This window comes from Erpetoichthys calabaricus, chromosome 2 (assembly GCF_900747795.2).
Source record: "Erpetoichthys calabaricus chromosome 2, fErpCal1.3, whole genome shotgun sequence".
NCBI lineage: Eukaryota > Metazoa > Chordata > Cladistia > Polypteriformes > Polypteridae > Erpetoichthys > Erpetoichthys calabaricus.
The window spans coordinates 293,378,702-293,398,692 of record NC_041395.2 but is presented as its reverse complement, the minus strand read 5'-3'; the positions used below and the strand labels follow the sequence as shown (position 1 = coordinate 293,398,692).

The window sequence follows — 19,991 nt, the reverse complement described above, 5'->3', positions numbered from 1 at the left end:
TTCTTATTTAAGACAGAAATAATGAAAGAAAATGAAAGTTTAGAAGTTCATTGAAACAGGCAACTTTAGAATGAAAAAAGGTTTTTGACATTTTGTACTTAGGTATCGTGCTGGGTCTTTTTCTCATGCTTATAAAACAGTTTGTCAACTTGATAGGGTTACAAGATGATGTGATACAAAATTAAAAAGAATATACTCTTAGTAATTAGGCCATGTTCTGTGTTGCTGTTAGGTATGCTAAAACGTGACTATAATTAAATATTTAGCCCCTTGGTATCTGAGAGACCTCTCTGATGTCTGATACACCCATTCATCTATTTTCTATTCCTGCTTACATAGATAGCTACAGCCTGTACTCATTGTAATAGGATTAAGGGATGAACCAACACATTTAGGAGATGGCAGTCCATTGCAAAGTAAAGTCACATAAAGTAATTATCAGGTGACAAATTTACTGGGGCAAAACGCATCTGATAACCCTATTTCAGCTGCACAAACATGTCTTTCAAAGTTGTGGTTATTAGGTTTTGTTCCAACTGAGCTCTTAATCATGATGTGAACTGTTTCAAAGTTCCATTTTCTGCACTTAGTCAATTGAATCATAAATACATAGCATTAATAAGAACTCCACTAAACTTGTGGATCCCAGGACTATAGTCAAACTAATTGATCTGCTTATTAGGATCTACAGTTTAGCAGTAGTGGTAGAAGTAGTAGTATTATTATTTGTATAGTGTTTTGCAGAATTCTTCATTGCATGTCCAACCAATATGCAACTCACAACAGTAACAAAGGCAAGGACACAAACTGAAACTTTTAATTTAACTTTTGAGTCAAAGGGAGGTTAAGCGACTCACTCAGTGAGTTTATATAGTGCCTTTCTGCATTCAACTGCTGCTGCTCATAGTACTTGTGCAATCATGTAGTTTGTGTATATTGTATAACAGTAAGAGTTCACACAGTTTAAGCAATTTGCACAGGGTTGTCGAAAGTATAAAGTCCAGTGGTCTACTACACCACACTATCTGCCAAAGATATTTCACCTTTATGTCTGTCTAAATGACAGTCAGATCGTGTGCCAGATGGATAAAACAACTATCAGCAAAACAGACACACTCACCATTTGAATTTTACAAGGCCCAAGTTATAAGAATATATAAGCCCTGAGGTGATGTTCACTATAAGTAGTCAGTCATTTTCCAAACCACTATATCCTAACACAGGTTCACGGGGGTCTGCTGGAGCTAATCCCAGCCAGCACAGGGCGTAAGGCAGGAACAAATCCCTTGCAAGGTGCCAGCCCACTGCAGGGCACACACACACACACCAGGGACAATTTAGGATCGCCAATGCACCTAACCTGCATGTCTTTGGACTGAGGGAGGAAACTGGAGCACCCAGAGGAAACCCACGCAGACACAGGGAGAACATGCCAACTCCATGCAGGGAGGACTCGGGAAGCGAACCCAGGTCTCCTTACTGCAAGGCAGCAGCGCTACCACTGTGCCACCGTACTGCCCTCACTATAAGTAATTACACTTTAAAATAAAGCTGATGTGGTTTTACATGAAAACTTTCACAAAGTGCTAGCAAGTAACTGGAAATGACACAAGTGTAAGTGGAAAGGTGTTAGTTTTTCCTGTAGCTTGGCGAGTTTAATGTTTCATTAGTCACATGTTTTCTGCCCATTGCACTGACAAATTGCTGATTTTAAGTTTACTGTGCTTTGTGTTCTCCCTAATAGTTCTTCATCATTGTCAGCTATACAATGATAAAGGGGCCGTGGACATGAGTACAAATGGGTCATTACTATGTTAAAAATTCCACACGTAGTTTTTAATTGCTGCATACTGTATGTCCTTGAAAAGATAAAAATTTTTACAATAACAAGCAGATCAAGCAGCCTGAATATAATCCTGTGGAGATAACAGTAATTAGCTACAATATTTTTTTTGAGGAGAGAGGACTTTAAGCAATGCAGAAACAAGTAAGAAATCAGTTTGAACAAGATGGTCAGGTAAAACAAGTTTTCAGAAAACTGCAGTTATTGCGCACCCCAGCTGTAGAGAGAAATCAACCTCATGGAAATAACCCTGTAATGCTCTGTCATCCCAAGGTCATGCAGCATATAAAAGAGTTAGTAGGTTATGCTTCATACCAGAACACAACCCCGACTTACGAGATCGTCCTGCACTGGGGACCAGTCGTGTTTAGGCTGCTGAGGCTGTCAATAAAGAATTTATATCATTCACTTGCAGTGTTTCCAAGCTTCAGAGGTAACATTTTTGCATTTACACCTTTTAAAATTAGTTGTACTAATAAAAGAAATTGGACTGTGAAATTTGGATGACTCTTAAGAAATTTCAAAAGTAGGAAAAAAGAAGGAATAATTAAAAAAAAGGATTTGGTAAGCCTATCTACAAAAACTTCCTAAACTATTCTTAAACATATAGCTCAAAGCAGGGTAATTATGTTATACTAAGTGCTTTTTATGGTGCGCCTGATTCCCTACTCTGTATAGAGGCTAAATATTTAAAACCCTGCATCTCAGTTTTATTTACTGTATCTACAATAAATGTTTGTTATTAACTTTTGCATGTGCTGTAACATGGCCACATTTCGTTCTAAGAGAACAGCTACAACAGCTTTTTTAAATCAATGAGTTACGTTTAACACAAATCAAAAATGTTTATAATCAGTTTCCTTGAAGTATTGTCAAATAAACAATATTGTATATATGCACTGTCTGTTAAAACAGAATGACAACCATTGAACAAATGATCCATCCATCCACCTATCCATTACCTGATACTTTCTTATTTGTTTCTGGAGTGATGGGGGAGCTACAACACATTCCAGAAGTACAAGGTAAGAGCCAAACCTGAATGGGATCCATTTCATCAAAAGGCACACATATACACTTCTACACACATACTCACACCTGCCTGTTAAGAATCTGCAGTCAAACTAACATACAGCGCCCCAGGAAAAAAACACACAAAGACACACTGAGAATGTTCATACTCCACACAGACAATGACTCTGAATAGATATATTGCAATATTGTAAAAATAAGATTAGAAATTACCTTTCAACTGTGAACGGCAGCTCTCTCCTCAACATTTTTCCTATGTTACACCAATCCAACAAACAATAATGAACTAGGAGAGGGCTGACACATTTCAGACACCATGACTACATATATAGCTACATTCACTGCAGTGGCTTCCAGTACTTCACAGAATCTTCTTCTGACACTGTAACTTAACTAAATACACTGGAAATCAAGTAAGCTGAATATTGCCAGTGCTGTTTAAGCCAAAAAGCTCTCATTATTTCAAACCATCTTTAATGCATTCTCACTGAAAAATACTCAGCCTTGTACCACCATTTTTCTTGGCATTCTTTCCAGTTTGCCTTAATGAGTCTCCCTGTTTCTCTACTGCATTCTGGCACCAAGCAACTGGCTATCTGACCAGTTCTTATATTATATTATCTTATATTCCTGTTAGTACTTAAGAGAGTGCACAAGCTGCCTCATAAGATTAACTTTCACTTCTCTCCATATTTCTGACATTCCCTAATACCAGTTTCAAGGAATGATTACTCAGCCATAATTCCAAAATTTTCTTTAAAAGATGTAGTATTTACCTAATAGTGAAACACCTTAGCCCATTACAACAGCTTTCTCATGTTGTTGTTCATGAAAACTAGTCCAGAGCTATGAACTACAACCATGCCACATAAACCTTTGCGGAAATTTATACTCTGGACAGTAAACTGCAGAACAAAAACCATCCTGTAGCCCAACACTTTCAGTGTTTAAAAATGTAGTGTCCTGTTACCACTATTACTGGCTTTACTCTGAAACTTACCATTTTTTTTGGGTGTACAGTAATTTACTTTTCCCATATGCTGTGTATTCTTTCGTCCACCTCTGTATTCTTCAATACATTTTATATTCCTGCTGTTGATTGCTTTGCAATGCTCTTTTTCAAACTTTTTTCCACTCTGGCAGGCTGATAATAAAGTTTGGCTCATTTTATTACTTATGAACTGATGGCAGTTCACACTACTTTTTGTTGGACGTACAAATGCTCATCTATTCCTCTATTCATTCCCTAAACATGTTAAGAACATGTACAAGGTCTGAAGTAACTTTGTTTGCTATTTTGTTTGCACATAGTGCTTTACAGAACAACAGCAAACAGTTAAGTTTTTAAATGTACTCCATAAAACCTACCCACCTTACAATCTCAGTTTATCATGTTTACTGTCATATCTTGTAGATTTACTCATGTAAATGGCCATACAAATGTTCTTTGACTATTATTCCCAAATAAATACACTAAATTTGGGAAGAAGACATGCTTTTATTGTTTTTATGCAACAAATAGGTTAGTTTGTTACTTATGAGTATAAAACACAACACCAGCTTACATGACTGTCCTGCAAAGGAGAAGTGCTGCTTCCAGGAGTCTGTGGCTGTCAATAAAGAAATGACATAAATACCAAATACTGTAGAAAAATCCAGGTTAATTTCAGGAAGTTTAATCATTCATTACCTTTACTCATTGTTTATGTTATTACTGAAGCTTATTAAATCAAATAGGTAAAATAATCCAAGCCATTGTGGGAAGGATCCCATAATTTCTGCTGTGGATTGAAGAAAATCAACAGGCCACAAAGCGAGTCATTTCACAGCTTTCAGATTATTAAATATAAGGAAATTGATACACTTACCTTACATTGCTATTCATTATGTCTAATAAAGACTTGAAAGAATTACCATGAAGTGTTTACATACAATACTATTCAGTGCAATCCCATCTTCTGTTGTTTAAATGTGGAGAGCTGTCAATGGCAATCTTTGGCCCTTTACGTTTTGGGATACCAGTGTTGAAATAAAAAAGCTGTCTAAAGTTTAATTACCTCTCCCAAACTCTGCCTTTCCTGTCTGTCCTCGTAGTTGGTGGAGTAATAAGGTTCATAGGTAATCAAATCTGGGCGCTCAATGTCATAAATTGCCTTGACTTTGGGAATTGCAGCTAAGTCCTTATAATCAAGGATCTCATTGTCTACTTTTGCCTGGGGAGACAGAGAGGAAGGAAAATTGTATATTCAAAAACACAGACACACACTATGGCTCTTCATGAAGGCAAATGGTCACTTCAAGGCAGATGCAAGCCATCTTCTCTTCTGTACCGTGAATGCCCAGTTCATTTGTTTTCACCTCAGAATTAAAACACCCACTCTGTTAAATGACTGCCCACTGGCAAATACTAAATACCTTCACAGTACATTGAGGCATTATAAGTGAAACTTCCAAACTGCAAAGAATGGAATACATCTTCCTTTGTCAAGTGCATTTCCTTCATGACAACTACAGAATGCAGGGAGTATGGAGGCCTCCTTGGAACAAACAGAAGGTGCACAATATTTACAGTATGTAAAGTACAGGATCCCTTTAAAATATCAAATAGGGTGACCATCCGGCTATAGTTTCTCTGGAAGCTTTGAGTGTTTTCACTCATCACTGTACTTATTCATCAACTGTTCACCTTGTGAAACCCAGTTTCTATGAAATATGCCCAGAAATTTTATTTTTTCTTATTGTGGGATTGGGCAGAATATATTGGGCAGAATTTTCAAGTATTGACTGGGTGGCACAAACATATTCATAGAATATTTATATTCATATCAATAGGAAAGTAACACATTTTCATGAGCATCATTCAAGTGAAGTGAATTTAACAAAGATAGTTTATAAAACTAGTAAATTAGAAAATCAAAAAGAGAGTAACTGGTCCAGCCAAACAAGCTCCAGATGGCCACCCAAGTATCATTTAGCTCAGTTTCCTTTTTACCGTTTACTTTACATGTCTGTCTTAAGCAAGTGTCAATGTAGTTAAATTTCTAGTTTAGTCCAAATTCTACACATTCGTTCTTTTAGATAATACTGTATAATGGATAAAAGCCTCACCTTTATTTTATTATTTTGTCACTAGCAAGTTATTTGTAGATTTAGACTGATTGCTTTCAATTTTTAAAGGGTGTATAGTATTTTTCTGTTAAGAGACTGGTGCTGTACCTCTAGTCCATTATTTTGTACAGGTAATTTGCAACAAGGACTTACATATTCGCATATTATTATTACTGATTTGTGAAGGCATGGGTATATCCACCGTACAATGAGTATACTTCTTTTGTACAACTAACATGTAATGCCTACCAGGTTATTGAAAAAGAGCTGAATTTCAACATTTAATATACTGGCAAATTTGGGATATGTAGCAGTCATTTTTAAATTAAATATGTAGGAACTCTTTGCATCATCATCTTTATAGAAGTGCACTGCTGTTGCTTTGAGCTAATGATAAGCATTATTTTCCAAGAGGTATTCACGTTATCTGCGGTGGGCTGGCGCCCTGCCCGGGGTTTGTTTCCTGCCTTGCGCCCTGTGTTGGCTGGGATTGGCTCCAGCAGACCCTGTAGTTAGGATATAGCAGGTTGGATAATGGATGGATGGATGGATTCATGTTATGTGCCGGACTGCTTCAGGAGGTATATAGATATTGGAGGGACTATTAAACACATCATATACAGTAGTCTTCCTTATGGAGCACAAAAAATAGATTGCTCCTTGCAGTCTGGAACTTGGTTTACTTAATACTATAGTGTACTGCAAATGTGCTTTAAACAACATTAAAAGGCTGCATGTACCCTCATTTACTTAATTCGATTTTAAGTTTTAAAATTAGTGGATATATCTTTTATATTTTGTGAGTATGGTGTGTGCTTGCTGAAACAATATAGGACATAATGAAAATGCGTACACTTTTAACAAAACCCAGAGAGGGCAAGTTTTGCCAAATTTGTACATAACAGATGTAGAACTTGATTGTTTGTAGGGGTTCAAATGGAGTTTGTTTCAAGAGGCATTATAAAGTTTGAGATTCACTCATTATTGAGTTTTTTGATAGCAGCACTACTGAAAACATTCAGTAAATGTGAAAGTCTTCTGTGAATTTTCTTACCATACATTCTTGTTCACACAATATTTATGTGTACTAAAAAAGAATTGTGCTGGATATTTCTGACTTCTATGTAGTACCACTGTGTAAGATGCCATAGTTCAGTGAAAAGAGGTTATTCATATAAAACAAATATTATGGGGTGGTTTTACAGATTCAAACATTTCTGCTATAGTTGTTTAATGTTTATCAGTTGGACAATATACTGTAGTTACAAACCTGGAAAGCATTACATCATACCCACTTTGTCCACAAAACTATTTTTAGAAAAAACTTGTTCTAGCCAGTAATGATGCAGGTACAGCACAAATCATATTAAAATATCCATAGAAGCCTTATACATCACCTATCTCTGAAATACATGTCTAGCTGGGACACTACTGCTAAGGATATTGTCAAAAAGTAGGTTGTTTGCTTAAAGAACTGTACTTATACAAATGTTAGTTTGAGAGTCTAAGTTAACACTAGGTACAGAAAACAGTTACTGAATGTAAATGAATCCTTATGATGGGAAATGAAATATAGCAGGGACATTTGACTAAATAACTATAGGATGCTACTGGAGATGATGGGGAGTGGAAGGAAGATTCTTCAACTCACACTAAAAGGTAAGAGGGAAAAAGCAGGTCCTCATAAGCTGTATAGTACATGTTACGCCTGGAATAAGATATCAGTTATTAAAACAGTAAGCGTCAGATGCAGCTATAATTAGAATATTTATCTGATGCTTTTCAAAGAGTGGAAGAACTTAAAACAGACCTGAAAAGCTATGCCAAACAGGAAGGGAGTAACTACTTCCCATTCTTCATAAGAGTGCTATAGTAAATGAACTGCAGTCTGACTTACACAGACTAAATTCATTTTACAATACACTAACATTTTATGTGTTTAGATCTACATCTTGATTACACTGATTTAAAAATTTAATATAATTTAAATGATTTCTTTTCCAGGCTTGAACTGCACTTTGTACACTACTGTCATGGCAATGCAATAAATGTGGGTGTTGAGAGGTGGGGATGTAGCAGAATGATAGTTACAAGAATCTAACAAACAGTAATGCTTGGGATAAAGGAGGACTGCATGGCTCAGACACTATGACAGGCTGGTAGTGCATTAATTATAATCATCAAAAAGACATATGGCCAACACGGAGATGACTTTTATTACACCATTTAGAGGAAAAGGGGGAAGAACGTCATTTATAACATTTAAACGCTCAGTCTCCTATCAAAATGTAGTCAGTTTTAGTAATTTCTAATTATTTTTAAAAACAAGTTGACAAAACTGTTGAATTTGTTTCTAAATATGATATAGTTCAATAAAAAATACAATAGAACTTAGTGTAAATTCTACTTTTGGGCAACATCTTTAAAGTGTACATAGGGCATGCTGGAGCGTAATAAGTATAAATGTATTACCCTCTGTACCGATATTATCTAATAGTAAGGACTAAGTGACAAAATTACATGCATTTTGTAAAAGACAGGGAAATTTTAGTATACTTACATAGATTGTGTGACCCGGTGAGCCAGGTATGCTTGAACCAGGTCTGGAAGAAATGCTTTCGGAAGAAGATCTTGTGGGCTGCAATAAAATGTATTGTCATTCATTAAAATTCAGATTTATATGATTTCTTCCCACACCATTCTTAAAATCCACACAGAGACACAGAAGTAACAAGAATCTTGCTAGCAACAGAGACCTTTCATGCATATTGACAAGAAAGTGCAACATGTTCCAGCCTTTGGACTTAGATTCAAGTCAAGTGCCACTTGTAATTTAGAGAGCAAGTAAACCTTTGTATAGAGTGGTGGTACAGAGTAGTATATAGAGTAGTACAGCCTCTGCTGTTGTGAGTTGCTCTGCTCTTATAGCTGTTCTCTCTGTGAGCCTCTAAATGAAGTCAGGGAAAGGAGTGCAACCTTATAGCAAGTGACTGTTTGGATTATTTAATGGCATTACTGTCTGTAACAGGCTCATCCACCTGCTGGCATTGTCAGTTAAGGTTGGGAGCACCCACCACACAATGAACCACCCGGATTGGGACTCAAGTGCAGCAGGTGACACCTCAGCACCACAATGGAACAGTGTCAGGTTTTTTTATGGTGGCTACAGAGCCAATTCTGCCATCAACCCCCAGGTTTTCCCTGTAAATTGGAGTGATCTGCTTGCAGAGCTGGATGTAGATTAACGTCATTCTCAGGACGAAGCAATTGCAGGTTAAGGGCCTTGCTCAAGGGGCCAATGGAGTTGAGTCACTTCTGGCATTTACGGGATTCGAACCAGGAACCTTCCGATTGCTGGCATAGATCCCTAGCCTCACAGCCACCACTCTGCAACTGTCAGTTTGTCATCTCCTAATTCAGGCGTGTAAACAATATGCATAAAATTGCATTCATGGTGAAATATTGCTGACACATTAAGAGATATATATCCAAAACTGAGATGAATTTGTATGAGTATAAGCAAGTGTATAATCCCCATCCCCGTCACATATGATGGGCTGATTTTCAAATGTCCTTGATCCAAAGGAAAATACCCTCATTTGTCTACTGAGTAATACTTTTTATTTGAACTATATACTGTATATATATATATATATATATATATTAATTTAAAAATATATATCACCAGTAGTGTATATATTGTACTCCTCATAATAGTGATGTGAAAGGCAATTAACAAAGAAAGGCAGGCAGACCATTATAACTCTTAAGAAACTGAAAAGAAGGCCAGGGTGCCAGAGACTACAATTTCCGACACCATCAAAAGGAATTAGGAAACTGGAGGAAACTCTAACAGGAAAAGGTCTGGTAGACCCAAAGCCACAACAGAATCAGAAGAGAAGTTTGTGGTGTTGGAAAACTGTAGTCACTGATACCTAGATATTCTTTGCAATTTCTGTAAAGGAAAGACCTACACTTTTAAGGGCTATAATGGTCTATTTGTCTTCCTTTGTTAATTATCTTTTTCTTCCCCCATTATGATAGCAATACATAGTGCAATATTGTCCAAATAATGCTTCAGAGGATGTGGCAGCAGTTTGTTCCAGTACTGCCTTCATTTAGACAGAGTGTTTGTAAGTAATCAACAAAACATAATATATCTATAGGAATTGTTTGCATCAAATTTCATAAAGTAATTAACTTACTGTTACTGTAGAAAAACAAATTTGTTGCCCATTAAGCTGATATCACATCACGCGATTTTTTTGTCTTGGGTTATGTCAGATTTGCCAACTGCACTCACTGTTATGGTCACTGCACTACATCAAATTATACAACTGAAAATCACAGCCCATGCCAATTTACCAACTGGTTAACCAATCTTCTAGCGCCATTGTGCTTGCCTCTTTTTCTGACAACTAATAGCATACTACCTGACAGAGCTGATGTTCCTTCGTTTTTTTTTTTTAACTTTTTTTCCACTCTGTTACAGTGTGTAAAATAGGAGAGATCGGACAGACAAACTTCCCTTCAGCACAGTCCTTGTGCTGCCAGATACAGTAGAGCCAGTGCTGTAGGGTAATACCTGCCATGAACTTAGATGCAGTCTTGGCTCTTTTTTCCATACTGTTTTAGTCCATAAAACACCAGATATCAGACAGATAAGCTTCTCTTCTCTTTGTGAAGTTTAAAACATGCATGTTACTTATTCTTTGTTGCTACATTTTATGCATTCTACTTCCAGATGAGTATTCATTGGTTGTCAGCTCATCCTCCTGCACACATGGCTCACCCCTCCAACTAAAGACAATCCAACCTGTTTTATTTAAGGGTAGCAAGGCACAGACTATTTGGTCTCAGTCACTGCCTATGTCATATTGGGTGATCTGCTTCATGGGAGTGGGCCGCCGACTGCCTTTGACTAGCTAGGATAATATAAATGTAGGCTAAAACTGAAAACTGCTGGAAAAGTCATGTAATGTGACCTAGGCTTTTGTTGTTCCCTGAAAAAGGCCTTTTTGTATAATTCTGTAAATTACATTATTTTTTAGTTATTGGTAAGGTAATCTTTTTTTTTTTTTTTTACCTTTTTGCAGTGTACTGCATACCTTTGTAGCATTTTCAGTTATTCAGACTTGAACTGTTTACATTTTAATAAAAATGGACAAAAATAGGGGTGTTGTAAAACTTTTGGCTGGTAGTGTATATACAGTATATATATAAAATGTACAGATTGATTTTAAGTCAAAATTCTACAATCTACACTGTAATGTGGTTATTGTAAAGTGTGCTGGACTTTTACTTTAAGTGTAAACATGTTTAATAAGAGTAGGTTGAATTCCACTGAACATAACAGAAATTCTAACAACAATTAACTCAATGGTAAATTAAAACATGCATTTTAAAATAATGAGGCATGACAGGAAGAAAATAAAACAATAAATTCAACAACACAAATAAACTCATGATTCAGAAAAAATGCAAACCTCAGAATAAAATCTGAAATAAAAATTGGATTCTATTCTAACAGGTGTTTAAATGAAGTGGTTTTGGATCATATAGTATATGACCGTGCTTGCGATGATAACCTGATTGCAATGCAGGGGATAAAGTAGTACAGACTTGCCACTTAACACGTGGTATTTTGATGTTAAGGAGGGGATTTTCACAACTTCCGGCCAGTCACTTCAACTGTCAGTGTACGAAAAACATAATGTGCCTTTTAATGATACTTAACATGCAATTTGTGTATATAATATAGACAGTGATTTGAAAATTGATGACATCACTGTACTGTATACGGCAGTGTTCAACTGATCGTTTGCCCGTTCCTTGATTTTATGTTGAAAATGATAGCATACACCTCACCATGTATGTCATAGTTTAAAACTATTTTCTTTGAGTAAGCAATATTGCTAATGCTAAATACCAATAATGTAAAAATGCAAAAATGTAAACTATCTATCCCCAGATACTACTGCATCATAAGGGGCTGTGTCTATCCTGGCAGCAGTGAGCAAAGATAAGATCACAATATCACATTTACTAACTATGGAACATTTAAGAATTACCAGGTAATCTAAGATGTACATTTTTAGCACATGGAATGAAACCCCATACAGGAGCTACACACAAATATATGGTGAGAGTACATAAATTCCACATCGTGATCAGGTGTGTGTTCCATATTCTTAAAAATGTGAGGCAGCATTGGTATTCAATCCAAATGGGGTATCGTTTTGTCATAGGAAACACACAGCACACAACATCAGTCCAGATTTTTTAAATAACCTTAGGTATATTTGGGATTTGGAATAGTCAGAGTACTCCCAAGAATATACCAACACAAGGTTAGGAAGAATGTGCAGACTCCACACAGATAGTAACTGGGTTGAGATTAGTACAGATATCTTTAGGGCTGTGTGGCTGTGTTGCTAACGTGTGTGCCACCTTTGTTGAACTGTGATTAAAGTGTCACCAAAATGGGTAACACTTTGGAATGCAAGATGTTTAGATCTGTAATATACTGTATTAGTTATGCCATGTAATAAGAGCTTAACAAATGCTTGTTATTGAAATATACAAAATACCAGTGGCACTACATTAGTATATGGGCAACCTATAATGTATTAGTCAACTATTGCTATACAACAAGAATTTAACAAGACCTTTGTTTGTGTTACCAATAAGTGTTTAATTAATACACTACAGAAGGTCCCCATTACACAGAGTTACCACAAAATGGTTGTTATTATTTACTCTACTGAGATACAATATTATTGCACCATCAATTACTAAAGTTAGTGAATCAGAAATCAGAAATCAATAGTTGCTTTGCTTTTTATATTATATAACCCAAAATTTAAATTGAGCTAAAATCTTCATCTTTTTTGTTATTTTCATTTTGCCTTTCCTCACCTTAAATACTACTCTGTAACTTGGTTGCCTGCCACTAGGATCAGACCCCCTAAGGCAACAACAGCAATATTTTCTTTATATGGCACCTTTCTATACCTTTATATGCTGCCTATAGTATTTTTTTTAGTAATCGTAACACTCTTCAGAGTTCAAAGAACTGAACACCTGGACTTATGTTTTTCAGTCTAAAGTCTTCCTGACTGGCCAGTTTATGCAAGGGGTTGAATTGATTGAAAAATTCATTTTGGTAGGACTTTGTAACTGTCTCTGTAGTAGAGCTCACTATGAAGGGTATTATCTGAACTAGTGGAAAGTGAAAAAGAACCCCAAAGGATAACCAGTTTGGAATACTATAATACAGTATGGTAAAGACAGACAGCAGACACGGTTATGATCAAAGTTTAAAGTTCAATGAAGCATCCCATGGTGACAGAGTATGGTGAAGAACACAATACTGCAATCAATAGGGGATGTTCACAGGGTAATGGAAAAAATTGTTTGTATTGACACATGCTGTACAGTACTCTGTGAAGTGTTCTTCGTGCATCTTAGATGTCATTGTACACCGTTTGTGCAATTAACTGAGATTGAGCTAGGTCATAAAATTTGCCTTCACAAAGCAGGATAGCCCTTCTAAGGAATGAATTGGATAGGAAGTGTACGCATTGCATCAGTGTTGGTGACAGTAGGAATAGGAGGGTATCCACAGCTAGGGACATGGTTCAGGATAACCCAGATGTATAGATGTTCAAGTTCAACGCCTTCAGATGGCAAGTTTTCTGACAAAATGTGTAGCTGCGTTTTCCCAAAATTACCATAGTTCAGCAGCTCTAGCATACGAAATGGGATTCAGCAAAAGCCTGACACGTTGAAATGATTCCACAGACAAAAAATCTTTGTTTTTAAAAGCTTTAGTAAAAATTCAATGTAAAACAGTTCACACAAAAGACAGAAAATTGATATAGCAAAAAAAAAAAAAGAAAAGTTTAAATTTTGTTTCATTTATAATCATTACAAATCACTTCTAAACATTTCTGAACCATTTAAAAACGGACAGAAAACTGTATAACCTAACCCTAACCCATTTCTATGCTGAAAATGGGTCTTTTAAGTCCCTGAGCACTGGGACCTATTCTAAACAACAACTGACTCAATTGTCACACTGAAACTTAGTTATAGCAAGAGAGTTCTATCTCTTGTTAACTTACAAGGGGTAAAAGGCTATACCATTGTCTATGTCTATGACTAAGCAAACACTAATATGAATTTAACTTAACTTAAAGAATTACAGTACTTTCTAAGATTGGTTCTTACAGTGTTAGTGACTGTGAGAATAGGAGGGTATCCGCAGCTAGAGACATGGTTCAGGATAGCCCAGATGTATAGATGCATATTAAGACCAGTGCATCAGAGAAGTAGGCTTTGACAGACTAAATGGCCACAGCAGAACAAACCAGAGCCACTGTCACACTGTAACTGTTTCCCTAACATGACTGCCAGTCACTCTTCATCACCACAACATATGCCTGCAGTGGTGCCTTGAATGGGTTGTCAGGAAGGATTGGTGGCAGTCTGTCCCCTTTTGTGATGAAAGCAGATTTAGCCTGGGAATGAGTGATTGTCACGTATATATTCAACAGAGACCTGGGGCCTCATGTATAACTCTGTGTATAGAACTCACACTATAACATGGCGTAAGCACAAAAGCGGGAATGTGCGTACGCACAGAAAAATCCAGACGTAAACTTCCACGTTCTTCTGCTACATAAATCCCGATCAGCATGAAAAGTAACGCACATGCACGCGCCTTCTGTCCCGCCCCAACTCCTCCCAGAATTACGCCTCTTTGAATATGCAAATCAATATAAATAGCCCTTAAGCTCAGCCTTCTGTAAAAAGACAATGGGAAAAGCACAGGGGAAAATATAAGAATTTCAGCAAATACCAAGTGGAGGCAAAGGAAAAACGTACTATTTGTTGGTTTAAACAGAGGTATAATCAACAAAAGGAAGTTGATCGAGTGACAAAGTGTCGGAGAAACTCGAAAGCTCAAGTTCACAAAGTCGCACAGTGCCCGAAATAAAAAAGAAATCACATATCAAAGTCGCCGTGAAAAGGCGAGTCATAGCCCACCGTCTGAGTGTCATATGAAAGCTTATTAGGGTACAGACAAAAAAAATAGGCACACAGTGGGAAAAAAGCATGAAATGTCAACTTTAATCTCGAAATTTCCACTTTAATCACGTAGTTTATTTTGCCATTAAAGCAGAACACCATAAACTTCATCTTAAAATCATTTAATTTACTAGTTTCTCAAATCCCATCATAACTAAAGTAGCCCGTTAAATGCTTTGTTCTGTATTTGATCTTCTATGTGCTCTATGTGTGTGAATCACTACCTGCTTCTTAAATGGGCTTTCTCTTTCTCCGACAGGACACAGAATCATTTACATTCATAATATTACAGCTCTCTGAATAATTAAAATACTGAGATGTATACGGGATATCTTTTTCATGATGACAGGATTGAAAGCATGTTATTAAACATGGTGGCACAGTGCTTGTTCATGTCTCACGCAAGATGCTTGCTGCGCCATGCTCGACCTTTAATGAAATAATTTATCGCAGCAGTACTGTCTCTCAAAAATACTAACCTCCAATTCTTCTCCTTACTTTTCCTTCTCCAAATACCCAATTGCCACACAATCGGCTCTGTAATAGACGTTAAGCCATCTGTAAGCTTAGAACGACAATTCTTCAAAACGTTTAAGGAACATTGAAATATCTTCGTAGTACGTGTTTAATTATTCTATCTATCTATCCTACCAGTGTCGTGCCAGCCCAGCAAGAATAAAGCACGAGGTATAGAATAATCTGTGAACTAGCCAGCGCTGCGGCACCGTGTCCTCACATGTTTGATTATTAACAATATAGATTATTTATATGAAGTTAAAGGTTTATCTGTATAATATAATCAACATATTTTGCTGCATTTCATCTTAAAAATGATATTGTCATCATATGTAACTACGCACTTTATAAAGTGGCGCAGGTTGTGTGATGTTATAACTGTTGTGCAAGTTTACAGTGAGGTGATTGTACTTATAAGTACAAACAGTTCTACAAGGAGCACTTGATGGACTGATTGAGTGCATTTAAAGTTCTTGGGATGAAACTGTTTCTGAACCTTGAGGTCCTTACAGGAAAGGCTCTGAAGCATTTTGCCGTGGCTGAGGCAGCGTGTGCTTGATGCTGTATCTCGGTAATTCTCTTTCCGATCAGCTGGTGCTGTGATTCCAAACTCAGATACAGTGATATAAATACTCCGAGTAGTGCAGTGAGAGTAATATGGAAAAAGATGATCCGCTGTGGCAACCCTTAACGGGAGCAGCTGAAAGAAGAAGAAGATGCAGTGAGAGTAACAACGCTAAAGCAGTATTTGGAATACTATGGCTATTCCCTGGACCATTATATTGCTGTAGGTTAATTACAATCAGATGCATTACACTAATAAACAATATACAGTTAGTTTCAGTGTATTTATAAAGCTGCGTCAGGAATGTGGATCTAAGAAAGAAAGGGTAACCACCCAGGAACAGTAGCACTGCTTTGATGCTGGGTGCCGCCAGTCTGCAGAACCGAGCGGAGAACTTGCATATGCCAGGGTATGAGGTACCGTGGAAATGTGCGTGGCATTACGCCAAGTTTACGTTTTATACATCGCGATTTGAGCGTGGAAACATTCGTACGCAACATTTCTGTGTGTACATGCCGTTTATACATGAGGCCCCTGGTGAGTAGCTACATTCATTGTGTATACAACAGTGATGCACAGGGCCTATGATGGGCATCTTGGTGTGGAGTGTTGTCAACTACATTGCTTGTTTACCTCTGGTGTTTGTTGAGTTAATATTGCAAAATGTGCTCTTCCAGCTAGACAAATCTGTGCACATTCTGCCCATGACAGTGAAGGTACTCTAGAGGCTGTTCTTCAAGTGTCCTGGTTAGCATGTATACATTGAACACATACAAGAATGGAATGGAACATGTATTTCCCACACCCATCCACTGCTGATTAACCTTGATCAATTTACACTTCCAGGTCAAAAGGGCATAGGCTAGCATTCTTCAGAAGGACATTCATAAACTGTGTGATCGTTTGCTTGCCAGAGTGCAGGTCTGAATTGCACAGGGAGGTAACATCTAATATTATTGAAGGTATGTTATAAGGTTTCATATTCTATGTACCAAATAAACCATGTCACATAATCATGTTCTTAACAGTTTCAGATGATTCTCCTACCAGAATCCCAACTCTGTTGCGTGGCACCTGCAGTGTGTTTATTTTTCACTTTCCACTAGTGTATTATAAAGCCACTGCATTAGTTGCTGGTCCACTGTTACATTTCTTTTAAGGCGATACTTGCTGTATGAGTTTAAATGAGCAGAAGTTACTGTGATACAGAACGTCAGGTGCATTTACGGCAACAATACACAGCATAGTAAAGTAATGCAGATCTTAGCTTTGCAAAAGCCTAGGGGAGCACATGCATAAATTCAGTAATGTGTTCCACATATTTAATAAGCTTCTTGGACTGCAACGCTCAATGCTTTATAAGACAAAAAAATGACAGCAACCATGAAGAACCTGTGGAATTAAAGCAGTCAAATGATGTGGAGGGTACATAATGAAACAAAATAAGTGAGTGCTCTATGACTTTGTTAAAAAAAACATTTTTCTTAGATGGAAGCAGCATTCTGGGCACTACAAGGGTGGAGTTGTGCAAATACAATATTTAAATTAAGATGACTATAATTTATGGTGTTAAACTTGGCTACAGATACAACATGAACACTAAAGCATGCATGTTTAGGTGAGTCAATTGTGAATTGTAGCTCATAAATCTGAAATGGAGTAAGATCAAATATTAATAGTTTTAATTTTTATTGCAAAGACAGAAGACATGGCTTGGGCCATGAAGCCTTCTGCATCAGCAATATTAGGATCCTTGTTTGAAACAGAAAATTTCAGATAAGGGCTACAATACTACATAGTGGATGGAGGTGATTCAATGATATTATTTAAAAACTATAGCAGTCGCCAGGTGCAAGGAGCTTCAGAAAGATAAGATGGCTTTCCCTTTCTTTAGTCTCCTGCTGGCGAATGTACAGAATGATGCCAATTCACAGCCAATAGCTTATACAGTACCTGCCTTTCTGTTTTGTTGAGACTCATTACTGCAGGAGGTAAGAGCTGTGGAAGAAGGAACATTTTTCATTTTGCATGACAGATGACACCCACTCTTAAAATGTCTATTATTCACAGTCGTCCCTGCGCTTGTGATGATGCTGTTTGTATAAAAAAAAGTTTTATTGAAAAACTAAGCATATTCACGTTCACCCATCCACTTTTCCATCGCAGTACACAGCCACCTACCTAGTCAGTACTGGGTTCAAAAGAGGGACACTCGCTTTTACTGGGACAAAGTCATAAATCATTCTAACTTACACAGCTTTGAGATGTACAAGAAATTGGAATTCCTGGAGAAACCCATGCTGACATGGGGAAAACATGTATAAAACCACATAAATGAAGTGCTCGGATTATAATTTGTACCCAGAACTCTTCAACTCTGTCAGAATTGCAGCCACTATGCTACTTTATTACCTCACACAAATATTCCGAAGCAAAATCTACTGCACCTCAAAAGGGCCTATCCAAGGAGAGCAGTTGAGTCACTTACTGACCATAAGGGAGAGGTTTACCCACCATACTGTGTCCAACAATACAAAGTATGCTACAGTGCTCATTTCTGCCTCCCACTCTGTCACTCAGCATCCAAAAATTAATCTTTCTATTTTCCTGTAAGTGTACCTTTGGCCCAGACTGACAGACAATGACCTTTCAAACTTAACCTTTGAATTATTTCTAGGTCATCCCCAGGATTCTTTTCAGAATCATGGGTATTGTAATAAATTCCAGAATCAATAGACTATTCTGTCAAATCCAGGAGCAACTAACCCACCAAGCCTTCTATTATGTAAAGTACCAGGCACTGATATTTGAAAACATGGATGACACCACATAACACAGCCAGGATGCAATATAAAGCATTATGCAGGTAAATAAAACATCTCATAAATGACTTACATTTTCCATACTTTCAGAGCATTTGTAAAGCTGTTAGTTCAAGTTTCCATTATCGTGTGCGTCTTAGTGCTAATCTGTTGCATTAGGCAACATAAGACCTATAATAAGTTAATTTTGTGTTTAATTCCAGGACCTGCTAAACCAGACCAACTAGTTAAGAAAAGGTGTGATTTTATGTAAGTGTCCTGGCAACAGAAGAATAAAATGAGTACCCAGATCTGACTTATGTGATTAGCTGTCTATGTGGTAAAAGAACCATAAAACTGTGAGGATGGGAAAGGACAGGCAAAACACCCAAGAGAAGTCAAGTGCAGAGAGAAACTATAGAACAACTGAAAACACTTCTCAACAAATCAATGCGAAGGAGGAGAATAAAGGGGATTTTCAGGCCCACAACACAGGCAGACATAGGTCATAGGAGCTAAAGGGGCAACACCTAATCCTCTAAGACATTGCATGGCAGTTGATCAACCCAATAGGGGTCTTTTGAAATCCCACTGAGGACAGAAGAGGGTAGGCAGTCCAAAAAGTAGCTGCCACTTTAATAAAAGAAGGCTCGGGGCTTTAGTTACTGCTAGCATTTACAGAGTGGCCTGTAGAGCATGAAATTCAGTGCAATAATCATGATTCTGAAAAAAATCCTGTGGACGGCTTAGGAGAAATTCTGATGTTGTGTTAAAAAAGGCAGTACCTGCTAATCTGCAGCAAAGGAACACATGAGACAGCATAGTGGCACAATTGTTTGTGCTACCACCTGCTAGTTTCATAGTCCCAGGTTTGCCTATTGCTTAAGAGAATGCCTACACTACATGAATCTTAACTTCACATCCACCTTTATGTCAGGGGCAGGTATATTAAACTATCTGGTGACTATAAATTGGGCTAGTATAAATTAATATGGTTGTGTGTCAGTATTCCCTGAGAATGGACAGGGGACTC

The 19,991-nt window shown here is 37.2% G+C and overlaps 1 protein-coding gene across 1 annotated transcript in view; it reads right to left on the bottom strand.

The window, feature by feature from the left end:
- Nucleotides 1-19,991, bottom strand: part of ablim1b (actin binding LIM protein 1b) — a 341,011-nt gene that overhangs the window by 61,683 nt on the left and 259,337 nt on the right. Inside the window, exons 9-11 of the mRNA XM_051922460.1 lie at nt 18,111-18,155; nt 8,544-8,621; nt 4,933-5,088 (exon numbers count right to left, since the gene is read on the bottom strand). Of these exons, the coding sequence (XP_051778420.1) occupies nt 4,933-5,088; nt 8,544-8,621; nt 18,111-18,155 (279 nt within the window). The remainder of the gene's footprint in view (nt 1-4,932; nt 5,089-8,543; nt 8,622-18,110; nt 18,156-19,991) is intronic.